General features: G+C 45.3%; 1 protein-coding gene across 4 annotated transcripts in view; it reads right to left on the minus strand.

Moving 5' to 3' along the window:
* Window positions 1-17425, minus strand: part of LOC119374672 (equilibrative nucleoside transporter 2) — a 59721-nt gene that overhangs the window by 21400 nt on the left and 20896 nt on the right. The window contains exons 1-2 of one of the 4 annotated variants that reach the window (XM_037644842.2): window positions 10291-10313; window positions 8772-8876 (exon numbers count right to left, since the gene is read on the minus strand). The exons of 1 other annotated variant lie outside the window; for it this stretch is intronic. In XM_037644842.2, coding sequence (XP_037500770.1) covers window positions 8772-8876; window positions 10291-10298 — 113 coding nt within the window. In that variant the 5' untranslated portion in view covers window positions 10299-10313. Of the gene's footprint in view, window positions 1-3011; window positions 3218-8771; window positions 8877-10290; window positions 10314-17425 lie in introns of those variants that run through there. 2 more of the 4 variants (XM_037644845.2, XM_037644844.2) reach the window with 2 other exon arrangements.

The raw sequence follows: 17425 nt of genomic DNA on the forward strand, positions 1-17425 counted from the left end.
CCATTACAATTTTCAAATAGGCGGCATTGCAGCGGTTTGTTCAAGTGCCTGCAGATCGAGCCATGAACTACTCCCAGGAAAATTATATTTGCCAATTTTTTTTTAATAGCTTCACAGCTGAAATCATTCGCATATATGCTGCTTTTTCGTATTTTATATTCTTTCCACATTAAATACGGTAATCATCCTTTTCAACGCAAGAGAGAGAGACGGAGTGAGGAGGAAGGCAGGGAGGTTAGCCAGATGGTAGTATCCGGTATGCTACCCTGCACTGGAGAGGGAAAATATGGGATTGGAAAGAGAGAGGGAGATAAAAAAAGATTTAAAAAACGCAACCAACGCAAAATGCTACAGTACTTAGGGATTGAAACGTGAAAATTTAGGGCTAAGTAATGCGCATACTTTCGTTTCCAGCATCTGCAGTTTGTGCCATATCGGCGTAATTTTGACTCGAACACTTGCACCAGAGTCAACATAACGAGACTGCACCAGAGCCAGATTTGCAGCAACATGACGCTGTTATCACGAGCAATCGTGCATAGCGGTCGTTATTGTAATAATAATAATAATAATAATAATAATAATAATAATAATAATAATAATAATAATAATAATAATAATAATAATAATAATAATAATAATAATAATATTAATAATAATAATAATAATAAAGATGTCGCGTTTCAATCCGTGAGTAGTGTATGTAGAATAAAAAGCGGTTACATACAACGGTGAAGTTTGCGTGGGCAAAATACAACATTTTTCAGCAGGGTAGGGCATTTGCGAAGGATTGGTTAAGCAGCACAGTGCGCACCTTTATTTAACAGTACACACGTGCTGCGAACGGGCACAAGGTCGAACGTACACCCTTGTGACGGGATGACAAATGCCGTTGCATTCATGAATTAAAGAATTGCATTAAAGAATAGAAGCGCGATAAATGTGTCAGCACGGCGTCTATCGCGCTGGCAACGAAATTTATTAACTTGTTCAACGCTTGTATGCCGCGCATCTGGGACGAGTGGCTGCATGCATGCGATATATAGTACATGAAAAGTGTGAGGATAAATAATAATAATAATATCTGGGGTTTAACGTCCCAAAACCACGATATGATTATGAGAGACGTCGTAGTGGAGGGCTCCGGAAATTTCGACCACCTGGGGTTCTTTAACGTGCACCTAAATCTTAGTACACGGGCCTCAGACATTTTCGCCTTCACCGAAAATGCAGCCGCCGCGGCCGGGATTCGATCCCGCGACCTTCGGGTCAGCAGTCGAGCGCTATAACCACTAGACCACCGTGGCGGGGTGTGAGCATAAATGCTTTCAAAACGTTTGAAATAACGAAGGAACGTACAAAAGCTTAGTTAATTCCAACGTTTCGGCGGATATATACAGGTATAGAATGAAGTGTAATAAAGAAGGACCCGGCAATAAAAGTTAAAAAAAATCGAACATGTAGGAAAAATCGCACAGAAAGGATGGACGTTTCGGCCGCGGGACCGGCTTTCGTCGGAGTGATGTTTCGTTGCATGTGTATACGTCACTCCGACGAAGGCCGGTCCCGCGGCCGAAACGTCGGTACTTTCTGTGCGATTTTTCCTACATGCTTGATTTTTTAACTATATATATTCATAGCTACAGAAGATGGTTGCTGGCTGTTCGGTTAGGGATACAAATTATAATTCACATTTGAAAGCATAACATTTCTTCCGACGTTTCCAGTGGGGAGCCGGTCTTTCTCCAAGATGATCCCCAGTCGAAACTTCAGAATAATTTGTTTTTCACTGCGGCTTGATTGTTCATATAAGCAAAGGTCGGCAAATTCATTCAGACTCAGATAAAGTCTATAAGCCTGAGTGTGTCCGGCTCAGTAATATTTTGTTGAGTTTGAGCCCGAGTGAGTCCAGTTGAGAAAAATTTTAGTGAGTCTGAGTCCGAGTGAGTCCCTCTGAGGAAAATTCTGGTGAGCCTGAATCCGAGTGAGCCCTAAGCGCAAATATATTTCTGAATAAGCCCGTTTTTTTTTCTTTTTTTGCCGGTTTATGCTTATAAGTAAAACGTAGGTGCGCTTTACTTAAGACAACTGTTTATTCTGTCGACGTTTCAACGCGAACTCCGTCTTTCTCAAGATATAACAGCATGCGTGTCCCCTTAAATTATGTTACGTGAGCAGAAGGGAACGATTTTGCGAAAGTTGAAGCGCGCCAAGTGATCCGTTTTTTTTTTTATCTTCAAAAGGTCGTCACGGCGCGGAAAAATTCAGGAGCGTCACGGCGCGTCTTAAGAAAATTATTCAGTTATTAATTAAGTACTCGCCCAAATGCGCTAAAATTTCGCCAGCATCATTGTGAGCTCACAGGAATCCATCCACACAACACGGATTATGATCGAAAATTGCGTGCCATGGCCCCTGTTCAGTGTGCAAAAGGGTGGTACACATTTGCAGTTTTTTAATAATATCGCTCGAGCGTCGACGCCAGGATACGGTAGTTTCTAATATCAGCTAGAAGCAACAAGATCAGCGATACGGCTATCAGCGTCACACCGGCTTTCTGAACACATGATCGCAGTGATAAGGCTGATAGTTCGCATGGCATCTCTAACCAAACAGCTTATCGGACGGCAATCGCGCACGAGTGTGCTCACTACGCTTGCACATCACGTAGGAGATCTTGTTACTTCATGCCTATACTAAACGCTACTATGTCCAAGTGTCACCTCTCGCGTGATATTAAGAAATTGCAAGCCAAGGGTGCAGGCAGTAGCGTAGTCAGGAATTTTTTTTTCAGGGAGGGGGGTGTTCAAGCATACTTTATTTATGCTCGTGCGTGTATATATAAACATACGAAACTGAAAATTCTCGGGTTTCGAGCCCCCCCCCCCCCCGTCTACGCCTGTGGGTGTACTTATATCTTAGCTGGTGCTTATAATGTACAATATAGGGCACATATATCGCTCCATTTCAACGACACCTGCACTTATCTGCATGGAAATGTCTTTACTCACGTGGCTGCCCCTTGCTCTGGTTCCATGAAAAATGCATGTATGAAAGCTCGAATGATTTGGCACGAGGCATGATGTACAGGGTACGACACCTGCTCTAACGTCACTAGTTCGCGGCATTGCAGGCGAGACAGTAACGGGATAAATGCTACATAGAGTGTGGTCGGCTACCACGCAGTTGGATCCGCTGCTGCCGCGCGGTCTCCTCGCTTCTGGGGCACAGCTGTTTCGCTGTTGCCGCGCAAAAAAAAAAAGGCCAAATATACAAGATTTAAGGTTCGCGAAGGCAACAGCTGCTTCCGTTGCCGGGCTCCGCTTTTATGTTTTCCCGAGGCGACGTGGAAAAGTGGGCTGTTTGAAGGGAGTATAGGCTATCGCCAAGCCAACAAAAGAAAGAAGCAGAGGTAATGTTGCGTAAGAAGTGGCGGTGCACGAAGACCAAAAAGAAAAAAAAAACAAAGAAGGAAATCGTATCGACGCTATTACAACAATGTTGTAATAGCGTCATTCGTGAAAGCCCGACGGCAGGGACGCGTATCGCCTGCAGCACAGGTGTCGACGCGCATGTCACACGTAGACAAGCGACTCGAACAGCACTTCCGTTGACTGGATTGAGAGAGAATCTTCTCACCTGCCAATAAATGTCACATGGTCATCTATGAAAAACCACCAACCTGATAATGAAACCAAGAAATGTATAGAAGGCGTTAATTGTACTGTTTTTTAAGTGTATCTTAGCAATTGTGATACAGATGTGTAGAAAGTAAAGTGACACGAAAATAAGGCAACTTGCCGCCGGCAGGGACCGAACGTGCAACCTTCTGATTACGCGCCGCTGCCAGTGGTCTTTTCCTCCACTTTACTTTCTACACATCTATAACCCAATTACTAAGATGAACTTAAAACAGTACAATTAACGTCCTCCACACCTTTCTCGGCTTCATTATCTGCTGGTTTTCATTAAAGTTGTGTCAAACAAAGAAACGAGCCCTCATAATTCACTTCCTTCATACACGGTCCTTTCTGCGTTTGCCTAAGACGAATGCAAGGACCCGTTAATTTCTCAGTCGATTTTAGTGATGTTATCCCCCTCCCCCTCCACCGAAAGTTTTCTGTACCCAACGTGGTTTTGCAGTGTCTCCAAGGTCACCCCCCCCCCCATTGACCAAGCGACAATGGCATGTTATGACGTCATAGTTACGTCTTCACATGTCATCGTCACAGTGACGTCAAGATGACTTCATCACGTGACATCGCCATAGTAACGCCATCATGGCGTCACAAATCTTCGCGACCTTCTAACGAGGGTGACGTCATTGCACGATGATTTTTTTTTTTGCATTCCTCGTGTTGACGCCGACAACGTCTCGCAAAATCTCGGCAGATCTCGCGAGGTATCGTCAGATCTCGCCAAATCTCGGAAACTTATTGACTCATGAGACATATAAGTCTTTCGGCTTAATTGCTGGCGTTTTACGTGCCGAAACCACGATACGATTATGTGGCACGGCGTAGTGGAGGTCTCCGGATTAGTTTCGACTATCTGGGGTTCTTCAACGTGCACGGGTGTTCTTTGAATTTCGCCCCCATCAAATGTTAAGTTGCCCTCGAGGTTAACTAGCGGCACCAGCATCACCTGCCAAGTTATTAGGCCCATGGACTTCAAAAGCCCGTCCAAAGCAATGAATGCCCTTCGACGTTTCTTTGAAGAAGCTGACCTTCACGTTTGGTGCTGAGTGGACATTGCGATAAGTGCGTAATATACTTGCGTGTCCCGAACAATCGCGGGTTTTCTTACGAAAGCCTTTTGAACTTGAACTCACCGAACGCAAGAGATTTTTTTTCTTCCCGTTCTTGTTTTATAGTAATAGCCAAATGACAGAGGTTATATAGCCGTCGCCAGAAAATGACAACCCCTCCGCGTATATTCATTTAAAAAAATGACACCTAAGCTGCAGCTTATTTCCATCCGAACAACAACAACAACAACAACTAAAAAAGCGTCATGCGTTTTTGTCATTTGTTATTGTTTCTTCTTACTGCGTATGAATGATACCAACTGTATAGCAAGACTGCTCACATTAGCAAGCAAAAGTTGTGGCTGGTTAACCAGAATTAAACCATGACGTTTCACTTGTCAAAAGCATGATATGTTCATTAAGCACTCCGTAGTGATGGAAGACGGATTAACTTTGACTAGCTCCGTGGCAATCTTTAGTGTGCAGATAAATCTAAGTACCTAGCTGGCTGATCTTTCTTTTTTATTGAAATGATGTACAGGAGTGGTTTGTTCCTTTATGGCAGCACCGGTTCCTCTTCCTCATGTCATACCGCAGAACACAAGACGTGCAAACGCAGTACAATCCAACAACACGAGTAAAAAATATTCGAGCACGAGTTCAGGTAAGTGAATTAAGTTCACATGTAGACGTATAAAATCAAGTGTCCCGTGTGGCTTGACATACGCAGGAAAGCACACAAAGGACACGTAATTACACATAACGTAGAGCACACGGTTCCAACAGGCTGTTTTTGGCATTCCGGCTCCTTTTAAATGAGGCCATCGTGATAACGAATCGAATTGGCGTCCTCGTGATTACAGCAGCGCAGCGCCACGGCTGCTAAGCCACAAGGACGGGTGTCCTACAGAGAAGGGATTGACCGAGGGCTCGTTTCTTTTGTTAGAGACAAATTTATGAATCCAACACACGATGAAGCTAAGGAAGACATAGGGGACAGTACTTGTATGTTTTAACTGTAGTATAGTATAGTATAGTATAGTATAGTATAGTATAGTATAGTATAGTATAGTATAGTATAGTATAGTATAGTATAGTAATTATGGCGCAAATGGAAAGGAATTAAAGTGGATGAAAAACCAACTTGCCACAGGTAGGGACTGAAGGAATAAACGCGACACTTGCTGGGCTCTACTTCGGATGTAAAATCAGCACTGATCCCTGTGGCGCCGCCGCAAGATAGCCGCAACTGTTGCACCGAGTCACTGCAGTTTCACGATAGAGGGGACGAGGCAGATTACGTTGCCAACAAACCCCGGTCGTTTAATGAGAATGCCTCGATCTCGCGTAGCCGATATCACGCGACAAAAGGAACATGTCCGAGCGTCCGCAGATAAGCGCGATAAGATAAGCTTTGTATCTCGCACCCCCCCCCCCCATTTTTTTCCGCAACAGCAAGACCTTTCGGTTTATGGCCATCCGCGATTGTGTTTTGTCTTTATTTTTGTTACTTCGTGCAGCCGTGTCAGCATATCCCTCCCTCCCACCGTCCCTCTTTCCTCCTCCACCGATTTTTTTTCTTTTCCATCCGTCGAGGCGCGGCTTAGCGACTAAGATCCTGCGCGTGTCGAAGTTGAAGGACACCGGTTTCGATTCCCGCCACGGCAGCCCCATTTAGATGGCACCGAAATGCAAGAGAACAGCCGTTTTACTTATATTTAAGTGTACATTTTAATTAGGCCCGTGCAGTAGAATGTATTGGCGAGTTCTCCAACTACGGCGTCCCTCATAATCATGTCGCGGCTTCAGCGCATAAGATCCCAGAACTTCTCTTTTCTTTTTAATTTCGTAAATCCCCCTACAACATCCTTAAATAAATAATTCATTCCTTAAATCAGTAATTTATTCATACAAATCCGTTGTTCATTGTTTTGTTTTTTAACATGCTGCAGGTCACTCAAGACACATACAATAGTGGCTCCCGGAGCAGCTTTAGTTTGCTGGGATAACGCAAAATATTAACGCGATAGCGTAAAAGAACTCGTTTCGCAGAAATTCTGGTGTCAGCGTCGTTGGTAGTGAGCGAAAAATCAGCTTCTTCCGTGAGCGAAAATTCGAGATAGATGTAAATAAATAACTAATAATAAAAAAAAAACTTTGGTTCGAGTCGGAATCAAGCCAAGGCCTTCAGTGTGGCAAACAGGTGCTCTACCTCCAAGCCACGCCATTGCTTAGAACTGCTTCCGAAAAAAAAAAGGCACAACTTTATTAACGTTATGTAATGCGAGTAGTCTCCTTAGCGCATGTAATGTTGTCTGGCGGAAGCGTAGTAGAATCGCGCTAGGCGTCAAGACATGTGAACTGCACAACGAGAGAGGGGTTTAAAGGCTCACCCACTACACAGAGTTCAAACATATTTAATGATCATCATCAGCGAAAGTACCAACAAAGTGAGCAGCTGCGTAGGTTCGCGTGTTGCCTTACGGAAGCGTAGTGGGTGCTTCGCTGATTCGCAAGAGGAAGAATTATGGCGTAGTGGGCACTTCGCAACTGCGCTCGCAGTAGGTAGGCATTCTGGGATAATTTTACACGGCCAATGTTACTCGCACAGACGTTCCTTTCCTTACGGCACAGTTGAGGTATGCACCTAGAAGTGAAGCCAAGCTAGCGATTGAGAAGGCGATGCGAACGGGGCCCAATTATGGCATCGCGTTCTAGTCTTGAATGCGAAGCTCAAGCGTCCTCGAAGTTTTTTTCCCGCAGTTAATAGTGACGGCGAAATTTAACGATGGAGTTTCATGGCCTCGGATATGATTTACAAAGGAATCAGTGATATTACGATACGTAGCAATGTTTAGTAGATTATTATATTGAGAGATGGCGGTCGAAGGAAAAAGAGAAAGTGCATGCGAGAATTTTTCGAAACAACTTATTACGTAACACATCTCACGATAGATTGTATTCCCCTGAAACTAAAACATAATGTGTGTAATTGCAGGGAGTTTTAAAAATGAACGTTGAGAATTCAGCGTATTTTATGTGGCTTACAGCAAAGTCGATCGCATCCCAACCCACGTCAATGTTTGACAGGTTATTTCAATTGAGAGACATATCCGACGGAAAGAAAAAAGATATCTCCATTCGTAATAGATAACAAAGGCAGTGCACATGAGCAAATCGTCGGTAAGCTGTGTGCGCACGCCTTGTTTCAATCATACAGATAAAGAAATACACTTTCTGCTTGATCATTGCTAAGGCTTTCTGTCTGTGACAACAAGCTGCATGTATAAAAGTTTGATTCCATGTTTTCTTTTTTTTTTTCAAATAAACCAGTAGAAAGTCAGCGCCTGAACATGTTATTTAATTCTGTGTTTCTTCCTGAATTGCCCACGTTTCAATGCACTGCGCATATAGTTTAATTCAAGAGCCGAGAAGATACACACTAATGTATGTGCAGGCTTCATGTGGGTTTCTTTTTTTCGTTGGTGTGCATTTATACATGTGAGTATATGCGTACTACATGTCTATGCAATTTATGCCAATACGTGCTATGTAGAAATATAGCGTTCAAATTCTTTGTTGAAAATGTATCTCGTTACGAGTGCTACTTTTAAGTGTTGCGGTTTGTTTTGAAGAATTTCTGAAGAAATCTGGTACTTCATCATAAACAGGGCCAGTACTTTTTCAATCTGTGCTATAGCTTCTTAGTCCCGTTGGAGAAAGGGATTGATTGATTGATTGATTGATTGATTGATTGATTCATTGATTGATTGATTGATTGCTTGATTGATTGATTGACACACAATTTGGGATCACTTTTTCTCAACGTCACGCCAAGTGTAGCTAACATGAGGAATATCTACTTTATCCGACATTGAACTTCCCCGCAGACGTCAAATTATTAGCGAATAGCTTGTAAAAAAGCAAGCAATTTCACCGGCTACCGTACGTAATCGCGCAGTTTCTGCTCGCCGGCATATTTGCACATTTATTATTCTTTAGAGTGTTTTGTATGAACATGTACCGTTTATGCGCTCCGTAAGTCGTCGCCGGCAGTATGATGACGTCAGGACCTTCATTTCTGAGAGTCTGGAGTTCTTCGGCTGTGCCGTTCAGGGCGTCCGATGATCTGTAAGCGAAAGTACAGTCCTTCCATGTCTGAGCTTTGTACGACAAAGTTCGTAGACGCGATACGCGTGGGTGAGGCGAAGCCAAATTTTTATTTATTGCAGCAAAATTAGAAGAATGAGCGTATGCACATTATATATATATAGCCAACGTTCCCATCGAATTCTGCCAAACCTGTACTTTCTTTATCATTATTGTTGACAGAACGATCCGCAGCGCCAATGTGCGTTTTTTTTTAAACATACTAGCAAAGTATGCTTCTCACAACAGTAACAAAATAATAATAATATTAACAATCATAAACATTCTCCCATTTTGATGTTACGCGTACATGTCGACCGAGAAGTGTACGGCATGCACACGAGAAAAAAAATCGCACTGCATGTATTGCGTAGTAATCACGTAAAATATTCTCCGAATGCTTACGTGTAATCCATATGGATTGAACAATGAAGGCGATTACCGTTTAAAATCCGCTCCACTCACGTACGAATAACACTAAACGTATAAAATTGTACGCCTGCATATGTGGAACGTTAAAATAGTGTTACAAAAGCATATTGGGCCTGTTGCCATGTCAGATGACGTCACGTGCGCAATTTAACTTAGGCGACGTCAAAAAATGCTTCTTTTTTATTTATGTTCCCATAAAACGGGTATATACATAATAGGCGAGAAACTTTCAGCCAAATATAAAGTGAGTGGTGGCACCCCCCTCCTTCCCCTGTGGCTCCATTTTTCGCATTGATAAATTGAACACATTTGTCAAAGAGCAGAATCTTGAACAGCGCGAAACATAGGACGAAGAAAAGGCGCCACAGGACAGCGCACATGACGCAGATAGACACGACACAGCGCTCTGTCCTGTTGCAGTGTGCACCCGTCCCGACTGCTGCGAACACGGTGCCAGGACAAAAAGTAATGCGCTGGACAGGACTCTGCGATGCGCAGGACAACAGGACAAAACACTTTGTCCTGTACACTTTGCCCCCGAATGCTGTCCCACACATCGCAGCAACCTGTTCCGTGACTCTTTTCTTCGTCTTGTGTTAGTGCTGTCGCGAAGTCCCGCCGTTTGACAATGTGCGTATATATAGGACATGTTGAAAACGTCAGCGCGAAATTGAGGAAACACGGACAAACAAACAATGGTACGCACGACACAGCGTCTGTGTTGTGTGTATCGTTGTTCGTTTGTCCGCGTTACTTAAATCTTGCGCTACTATCCTCAGCACCGCGTAACAACCAACTAGCCCGCTAGTGCCACCTAAGAGAGTACATAGGACAACAAGCCCAATTACATGAACACGCTGCAAATTTCGCAGTCGACTGTATCGCCGTTGTTGCGCGACAAGGCGTAGCAAAAGCTAGCGCTGCAAGTATTGGGAACCTCGCGAAGAGACAAGACGGCCTACCTCTTCATGTCGCTAGGCTTCCCGGAGTGTGTTAGCGAAGGGGGGCACTTAGCATCGCGACGGTCATTTAGACAGGCCTCATCAACGACCGACCTTTGGTCGCGGATTGGGGGGGGGGGGGGGGGGGGGGGGGGGGGGGGGAGGGCTTATTCTCACCGTCTGTCGAGATATCGCTTAGGGCTATCAGTGGGACGAGCCCCCCACCTGCAGTAGCCTACACACTTCGGCAGGTCTGCAGCGGCGCACGCGCACGCGCCGCAGTAACTGCATGCAGTGGTCTTTCGTTGCAGAGCTTCTCGGCCATTGCACTGCCTGAATGTGAGGGCACGCGGAAGGCGATCCCTGCGTGGGGCTCAATGTAGATAGCAAGGACGTAGCTATAGTCGGTTAAAACCTAAGAATAAGTACAAGCTACACCCACACACGTCACCGTCCCACGCAGAGAGAATTTGCATATAGACGTTCCACCCAATCACGTTGCCTCATTACAGTGACGTCAAGAAAATTGCGCGTTTTTTCGGGTAGTCGGTTTCTCGTACAGAGGCATGTTCGTGCCGCTGGTTTTATATAAACTGAAAACTTGACTGTCCTGGCAAGTTTCAACCGATTTTGTTGCATCATTGCTTAGCCAAATGTCATGATTTATATAGGAGCGCATATCGAAGTTTTCGATATGCGCGGTATTTACATTAGCACAGAACAAGTGCTTATACGGCTCGAAAAGAAACCGGCTTGCACGACTCCCTTACATAGGTTTGACACAATAGTGAAAACCAGCAAATAATCAACCCAAGGAAGGTATAGAGGACGTTAATTGTACTGTTTTAAGTGTATTGTAGTAATTGTGACATAGATGTGAAGAAAGTAAAGCGGACGAAAAGGCAACTTGCCGCCGACAGGGACCGAACCTACAACCTTCGGAGGGGGCGCCCTCCCTGCCCCCTTGCCCCCCTCCGCCCCCTGTGCGCACGCCTATGATGATATTCAATGCATAACCCTTCATACAATATATAAAGAACTTGCGAACCCGTGATGCCTCAAAGTCCGACGCACTGGCACACAAAGGTTAGAAGGGGGCTGTCCCCATACGAAGGAGCGAAAGATGGTGACAGGCCTGCACGAAGGACTAGATATGAAGACTGAAAGCGAAGACGCTTTGCTTCCTTACTGGAATGATTATGCAGATGCATATTAATTTTTTTTCTAAATTTACTATCTGTTGTATACGATAGTACTACATCTTCCGAAATTCGATGCAATATCGTTCGTTATCCTTCGTAAGCGCGGTGCGACTGGCCCGCACGTCAGAGTGAATGTACGCGGATACAGTGGGTGCCGCAGGTCGCGCATCCTGCGGTGGTTAAATGGTTGAATGAACTTGACCTTCGGCCATGCTCCGGCGGCAAAGTGTTCGTGCGACGATCTGTTCCTGTCGCAGTTTTAGTAGCTCAGAATATATAGAGGGACGGAGGAAGAGCGCGCGAACTTTAGCTCGGTGGTTTTTCCACGCTGCGTGCTCGTGTCATCGGAGTTTGCTGGGTGCTCCTCTCTGTGGTATGGTTCCGCGAATACGTGGCTATAGACTATTTTACGGAGAGGTTTCGGTGCCGCCATGTTGGGCTGTTAACCTTGCCGTGTCGTATCTTGAACCACTAAACAAACGTTGCTACGGTGGACGCATACGCATGAAAACGATTGTATTGGTGCATTCGATGTTTCCTGACCTTATCAATCCACGTCACGAGATACAAAAATGAGAAAGCATTGGTGTAACAGCCCAAGGTGGCGGCGTCCGTATGTCTTACGTAAGATCGCCTATACTGCTATCCGGCTTTGAGTTGGTCTCTCATTAATTGAGACAAACCCTCAGATGGCTCACGAAACGCGAAAAGCGACCGCCGGCGGCTACGCGAGTGAGGCAAAAAATAATCAAGTGATGACGTCACCCTACCACGTCATCATGGCGTCAGAGGTCGCCCAAGTTTTGACGTCACCATCACGTCATAACATGACAAGACATCACGTTTGTGACGTCATCATGACGTAATCACATGACATTTGTGATGTCATTGTTAAAAATGGAAGACGATGACGGTCGCGCACCGCGCGCTGGCAATCATCATTAGGATGAGTGGTGGATTAAAGGGAGAAGAAGAAGGCAGCCATGCCGTCGGTCTCTGTTCTTTACATTCTGGTGCCGAAACCCGGGACTACGATTCCGGCCTGAACTGAGATCGAATCGGCGACTCATGGATCGATGAGACAGCGTCCGTCGCTTGGAGGTTCGCGAGGCGGGAGCCCTTCACGTGTACTTCGGCTCTGGTCTGCCCTTGCCCTTCAAGACGACGGCCCGAGGTTCGCAAGGCTAGGATGTCCTTGAAGAAAGACGATTTACATCCTGTCAGCCCAGCCCTCGGAGCAGCTAACGGTATGTCTGCCCATCCACTACATTTTTGCTTCGGCGACAACTACGAGGCTCGCGAGGCCAGGACGATGAACTTTCGCTGCGATGACGCCAGTCCTGCAGGCCTAGCCCTCGAAGCTACCGAATGTTCCGTAGTCCATCCACAGTGCTCACGTGACGATAGTCATTTCAAGGGTCCCGAAGTCGAAATGCTGAAGCCTTTTAGTGAGAGTAGATGCGAAGGCCCTGCCCTTGGAGCGGCTAGCGCCACGCCATCATCGTTGATATTGACGTGTACGAACTGTGGAATCACGAGCGCGCAGGAGAGAGAACGAGAAGAAGACCAGGAGATGAAGCAGCTTCAAGTTATGCGGAGATCATTGCGAGCAGACATTGAAGAAGTCATGAAAGAAAGTGATATAGTACTTTTGTATAGATCACCCAAGATTGGCAAGCTGAAGTATTTACGCTTAAACCTCGAATTGATGAGAAACGACTTGAAGAAAGTAGACCACCAGATTTATGACACTGTACGTCTTGACGAACTGGAAAGCGACGTCGAAAATTGTGAAAAGTTTGACTGCGACATCTTAAGCGTAATATCAGACCTTGAAGTTCGATTAGCGGAATTCGAGAAAAGACCGTTGTGCGCACTCGCACAACCAATACGAAGTTCACTGACGAGGTATAAGCCTAGCTTGACTTACTCGCAGGGCGAGACAGTGACCGTCAACGACACTGCAGAAGAGACTGTCAGTTTAAGAAATCCTGGTACCGGTACGCAAAATGGCCTAAGCTACGAAACTGTAATAGCGACGGGTTCCAATGATGAAGCAATGACACCAGCTGCGTCTGAGCACAAAACGATTGAAACACTTCGCAGAAATTCTGCCGGAAGTACAGTTGTGGGATATAGCGCACTGTCGTCTGTCGGTATTGGGAGTTCTGAAGACATTTCCAGTTACGACAGATTCGACTTCACGGCGACAAAAGCGTCAAACGTGTGTCACGAAGACCGAAGGACCAAAACAAGGAGAAATCGAATTTCGCAAGAGAATAAACATGGAAATACTGGTGGTAAAGATAAGAAATGGAAATCGACGTCAGTTATGGGAATGACGATCTCGGCTATCAAGACGGCAAACCTGAAAGAGAGTGTGCACTTCCATGGTATGCGGCTGAAGAGACGCAACCATCATGTTCAAGGCGTACAGGACACAAGAACCAAGCGAAACCACCTGGCAGCTCGGAACGACAAAATAACGGCATCGAAAGGAAAGGAACTAAGGAGAAGAAAGAAAAGACGGTCTTTACACGTGAGCGCCAAAGAATGCCTGAAACCAATGAGAGTAAGAGCACGCAAAGGCTTCCAGAGAGGCCACTTCATACCAAGAACGCGCGAGGCACCGACTGACCTAACCACATGCAAGCAGCGACTTCATGCAGGAAGAGCGACTGTAATTCGAGATCACTGCAACCGCTTCAAACATCGATGGAAAAGAAAGGTTCTCGTTAACATCCAGATAGCTCCGACTTGACTGCGTGACCAACGTGACATGACGACACATGACGACATCATCACATGAAGTCGTCGCTTGGTCAAAGGTGGGCCGATCCCGGAGGCACTGCAAAACCACGTCACATGCAAAAAGCTACCAATGCTTCCGGTCCCGAAGGTGGTGCAAAACCCGTTGGGTGCAGGAACCTTTCGGGGAAGGAAGGGGAGGGGGGGTCAATTCAATAAACTTATAAGAAGAAGATGGCTTTCCCCTGCGAGTCGTCTTTGACAATTGCATAAGAGACCTTGTGACATTTTTTCCCCCTTTTTTTTTAATACCACGCAGCATAGCGCCGCGACGAAATTGCATGCAACCACGTATACGCCCGCTTCAATCCTATGCTGCGAAAGGGAATTATGAAATGCGTTGTCAGTTAGTCATTCCTCATACACTCCTCGCGTTGGTGGCTTCTCGAATTCAAGTTCCTAAGTTCACCTTCTCGGACTGTCGTTGTTCCGGGGCACGTCCGCAGTAGATGGCATGACATGCGCTGAAGACGTAGCGACTAAGTATTTATGGCACTATAGTAAGACATCCGTAAGATATGCGGTCAATCCCGGGTATATAAGTGATGGCTGCGGTGCATTAAGGGCCGCCTCGGCCAGAGATCTCGAAACAGTGCCTACGGTAGCACATGCGATGCGAATGTGCTTTGTGTCAATAAAAACGACATCCAGCAGGTATTCCAGAGAAGAGTCTGTACTACATGCTCGCTTCAACGAAACTCGGAGAAAGCACGGGCATTAACCCTTTACTGCACAAGCTTTTGTTTCTTCATAATATTATTCATGGAGTTGCACGGAAGCACAAAGAATAGCCGTACTACCATCAAAAATAACTTCCATGGATTTTTACAGTTTGTATTAGCAAAAAAAAGTGCGTTGCATATTTGCAACAACAAGCTAATTAAGAACAAGTTCAACAGGAAAGATACTCAGTGCAATTCGAAATAAAATATTTATTTGCACATGAAAATCAGCGGGCGCACTCGTGTTGTGTGGTACAAAAAAAAAACAAATGCTCTTGCTTGTTGTACAAAGCTGGTTTCCGCACTTCTAGCAGTACGTCATGCAGATTTCCTTGCAGCCAGGAAACTTGCAGCACATTTCCACATCAGGTTGAACGTTTGAAGGGAGAAACAGATAACAAAGAGAATAAAATTTGTAGCAAAACAGAGCTAAACGCAGCTGTAGACTAAACAGGAAGGCTGTGTAAAATGAGAGCAGGCAGAACTGTTTTTATTGCACGTTCTGGGCTCGGTCAAGGAACGAAGAGAAGAGGAGTGCATGGGCACGAGAGGTGGGGACACTCAGAACTGAGGGCAGAGCAGATCATGTCATAAAACACTGCCTCCATGCACAGTGTTCTAACAGTATGGCCCGAAATTTATAAGCACATACGTAAGTGTACGCCCGGGACGAAGTGACACAGTAGCACACAAATATACCGAACTCCTATAAAAAATTTGGGCATATGACCTGAAAACATGCTGCACACGTTGAATTGAAATGGGCGTACACTCAGGCTCGTCGTCCCGCACAGATGGAAGCATAAGACGAAGCGCTTTAGCTTCCGGCACCTTCCTGGGTGGAGCCACCTGGCTGAGCTAGCGGGACCTCCAGTCGCGTTCAGCTTCTGCCACTTTTGGACCACAATAAAGTTCTCACTCACTCACTCACTCACTCACTCACTCACTCACTCACTCACTCACTCACTCACTCACTCACTCACTCACTCACTCACTCACTCACTCACTCACTCACTCACTCACTCACTCACTCACTCACTCACTCACTCACTCACTCACTCACTCACTCACTCACTCACTCACTCACTCACTCACTCAGAGCAATTTTGGGGAAATACAACAACATATACAGGCGGCTCCAAACGGACTATCGTTTAGTTTTGGTTTCCATTTATTAGAATGTTGCGTAAATGCAACAATGTGCAGTAAAGGGTTAAAGCAGAATGCTATGCCAGTTGGAAATTCGACTTATCGCGGATTTCCACCGCTCAAAGAAAATTGAAAAAAATTAAGAGAAGAGGAAATCTTCTGGACAGGTACGGCACTGGTCCTACCTGTCCTGTGCCTTTTCTATTCTCTCATTTTTCAATTTTCTCTAGGGGCTGAAACTTCAGAAAAGATAACATCACACCGATGAAGCTTCACATAAAGACAATGAAATAGGCATCAAACTTGATCGATTCGTTCAAACCGACTTCTTTCAACTGAGTAGCCCACGCCATGCCTTGAGTCTTAAATCCATGACGCATGGCGTATGACGTTTGACTTGTCTAAGTCATTTGTCTAATAGCGCTTGTCTTCGTTCGTTGCTCTCTCTTCGTCCTTTGTCATTAACAGGTACCTGCTAATTAGGAGAACTAAAGTTCAGGATACGCCAAGATATGCGACCGGGCTATAGTTGGTGTGGATCTATGACGTACGACAATGAGTGCTTAGACAAGGGATCGTGTGGTGTGGATCTATGACGTATGCCAATGAGTGCTTAGACAAGGGACCGTGAATAAGTCCTTCGTCTAACAGCGCTTGACCTCGTTTGTTCCTGTCTTTGTCTTTTGTCTAAGTGCGCACTGTCATGCGTCATAGATCCACACCAATTATAGCCCAGTCGCATAAATTCGCATACCTTGAACTTCGGCTCCTCTGAATGAGCAAGTCCCTGCGAAGGCCAATAGCAGCGAGTGATTGACTGCAGCTCAGTACGGAGTATGCATGCAGTATGCGAGCGATGTACGGGGAAGACATGGCGCGCTTAATGTGATCGTTTTTAACACGAAAGGGTTTCATGCCGAGGTCTACCAAGACTTCACTGACGTATTTCCGTCACGGAAATACGTCAGTAAAATAAGGATGACAAAGAAATACCAGAAGAAAAATTTTCGTTCATCTGAAATACCTGGGAATCGACCCAACGACCAAGAAAGCATGAAAAAGCAAAAAAAGCAGATATACTAATAATTTATTTTGTTTTAACTTTTTTTAGTATTTATACAGCACTTCTCGCAAGAAATATACAAAAATAAAGCGCAGCATGGGACTGCACAGATCGGCTTTTACAGCTGTAGAAGCCCTACGCCCCCATCAAGACGTTCGTAAAGATAATACGGCGGTGACACGCGTGCCAAGGCGTACTATCTTGAGCGTAAA

This window comes from Rhipicephalus sanguineus, chromosome 11 (assembly GCF_013339695.2).
Source record: "Rhipicephalus sanguineus isolate Rsan-2018 chromosome 11, BIME_Rsan_1.4, whole genome shotgun sequence".
Classification (NCBI taxonomy): Eukaryota; Metazoa; Arthropoda; class Arachnida; order Ixodida; family Ixodidae; genus Rhipicephalus; species Rhipicephalus sanguineus.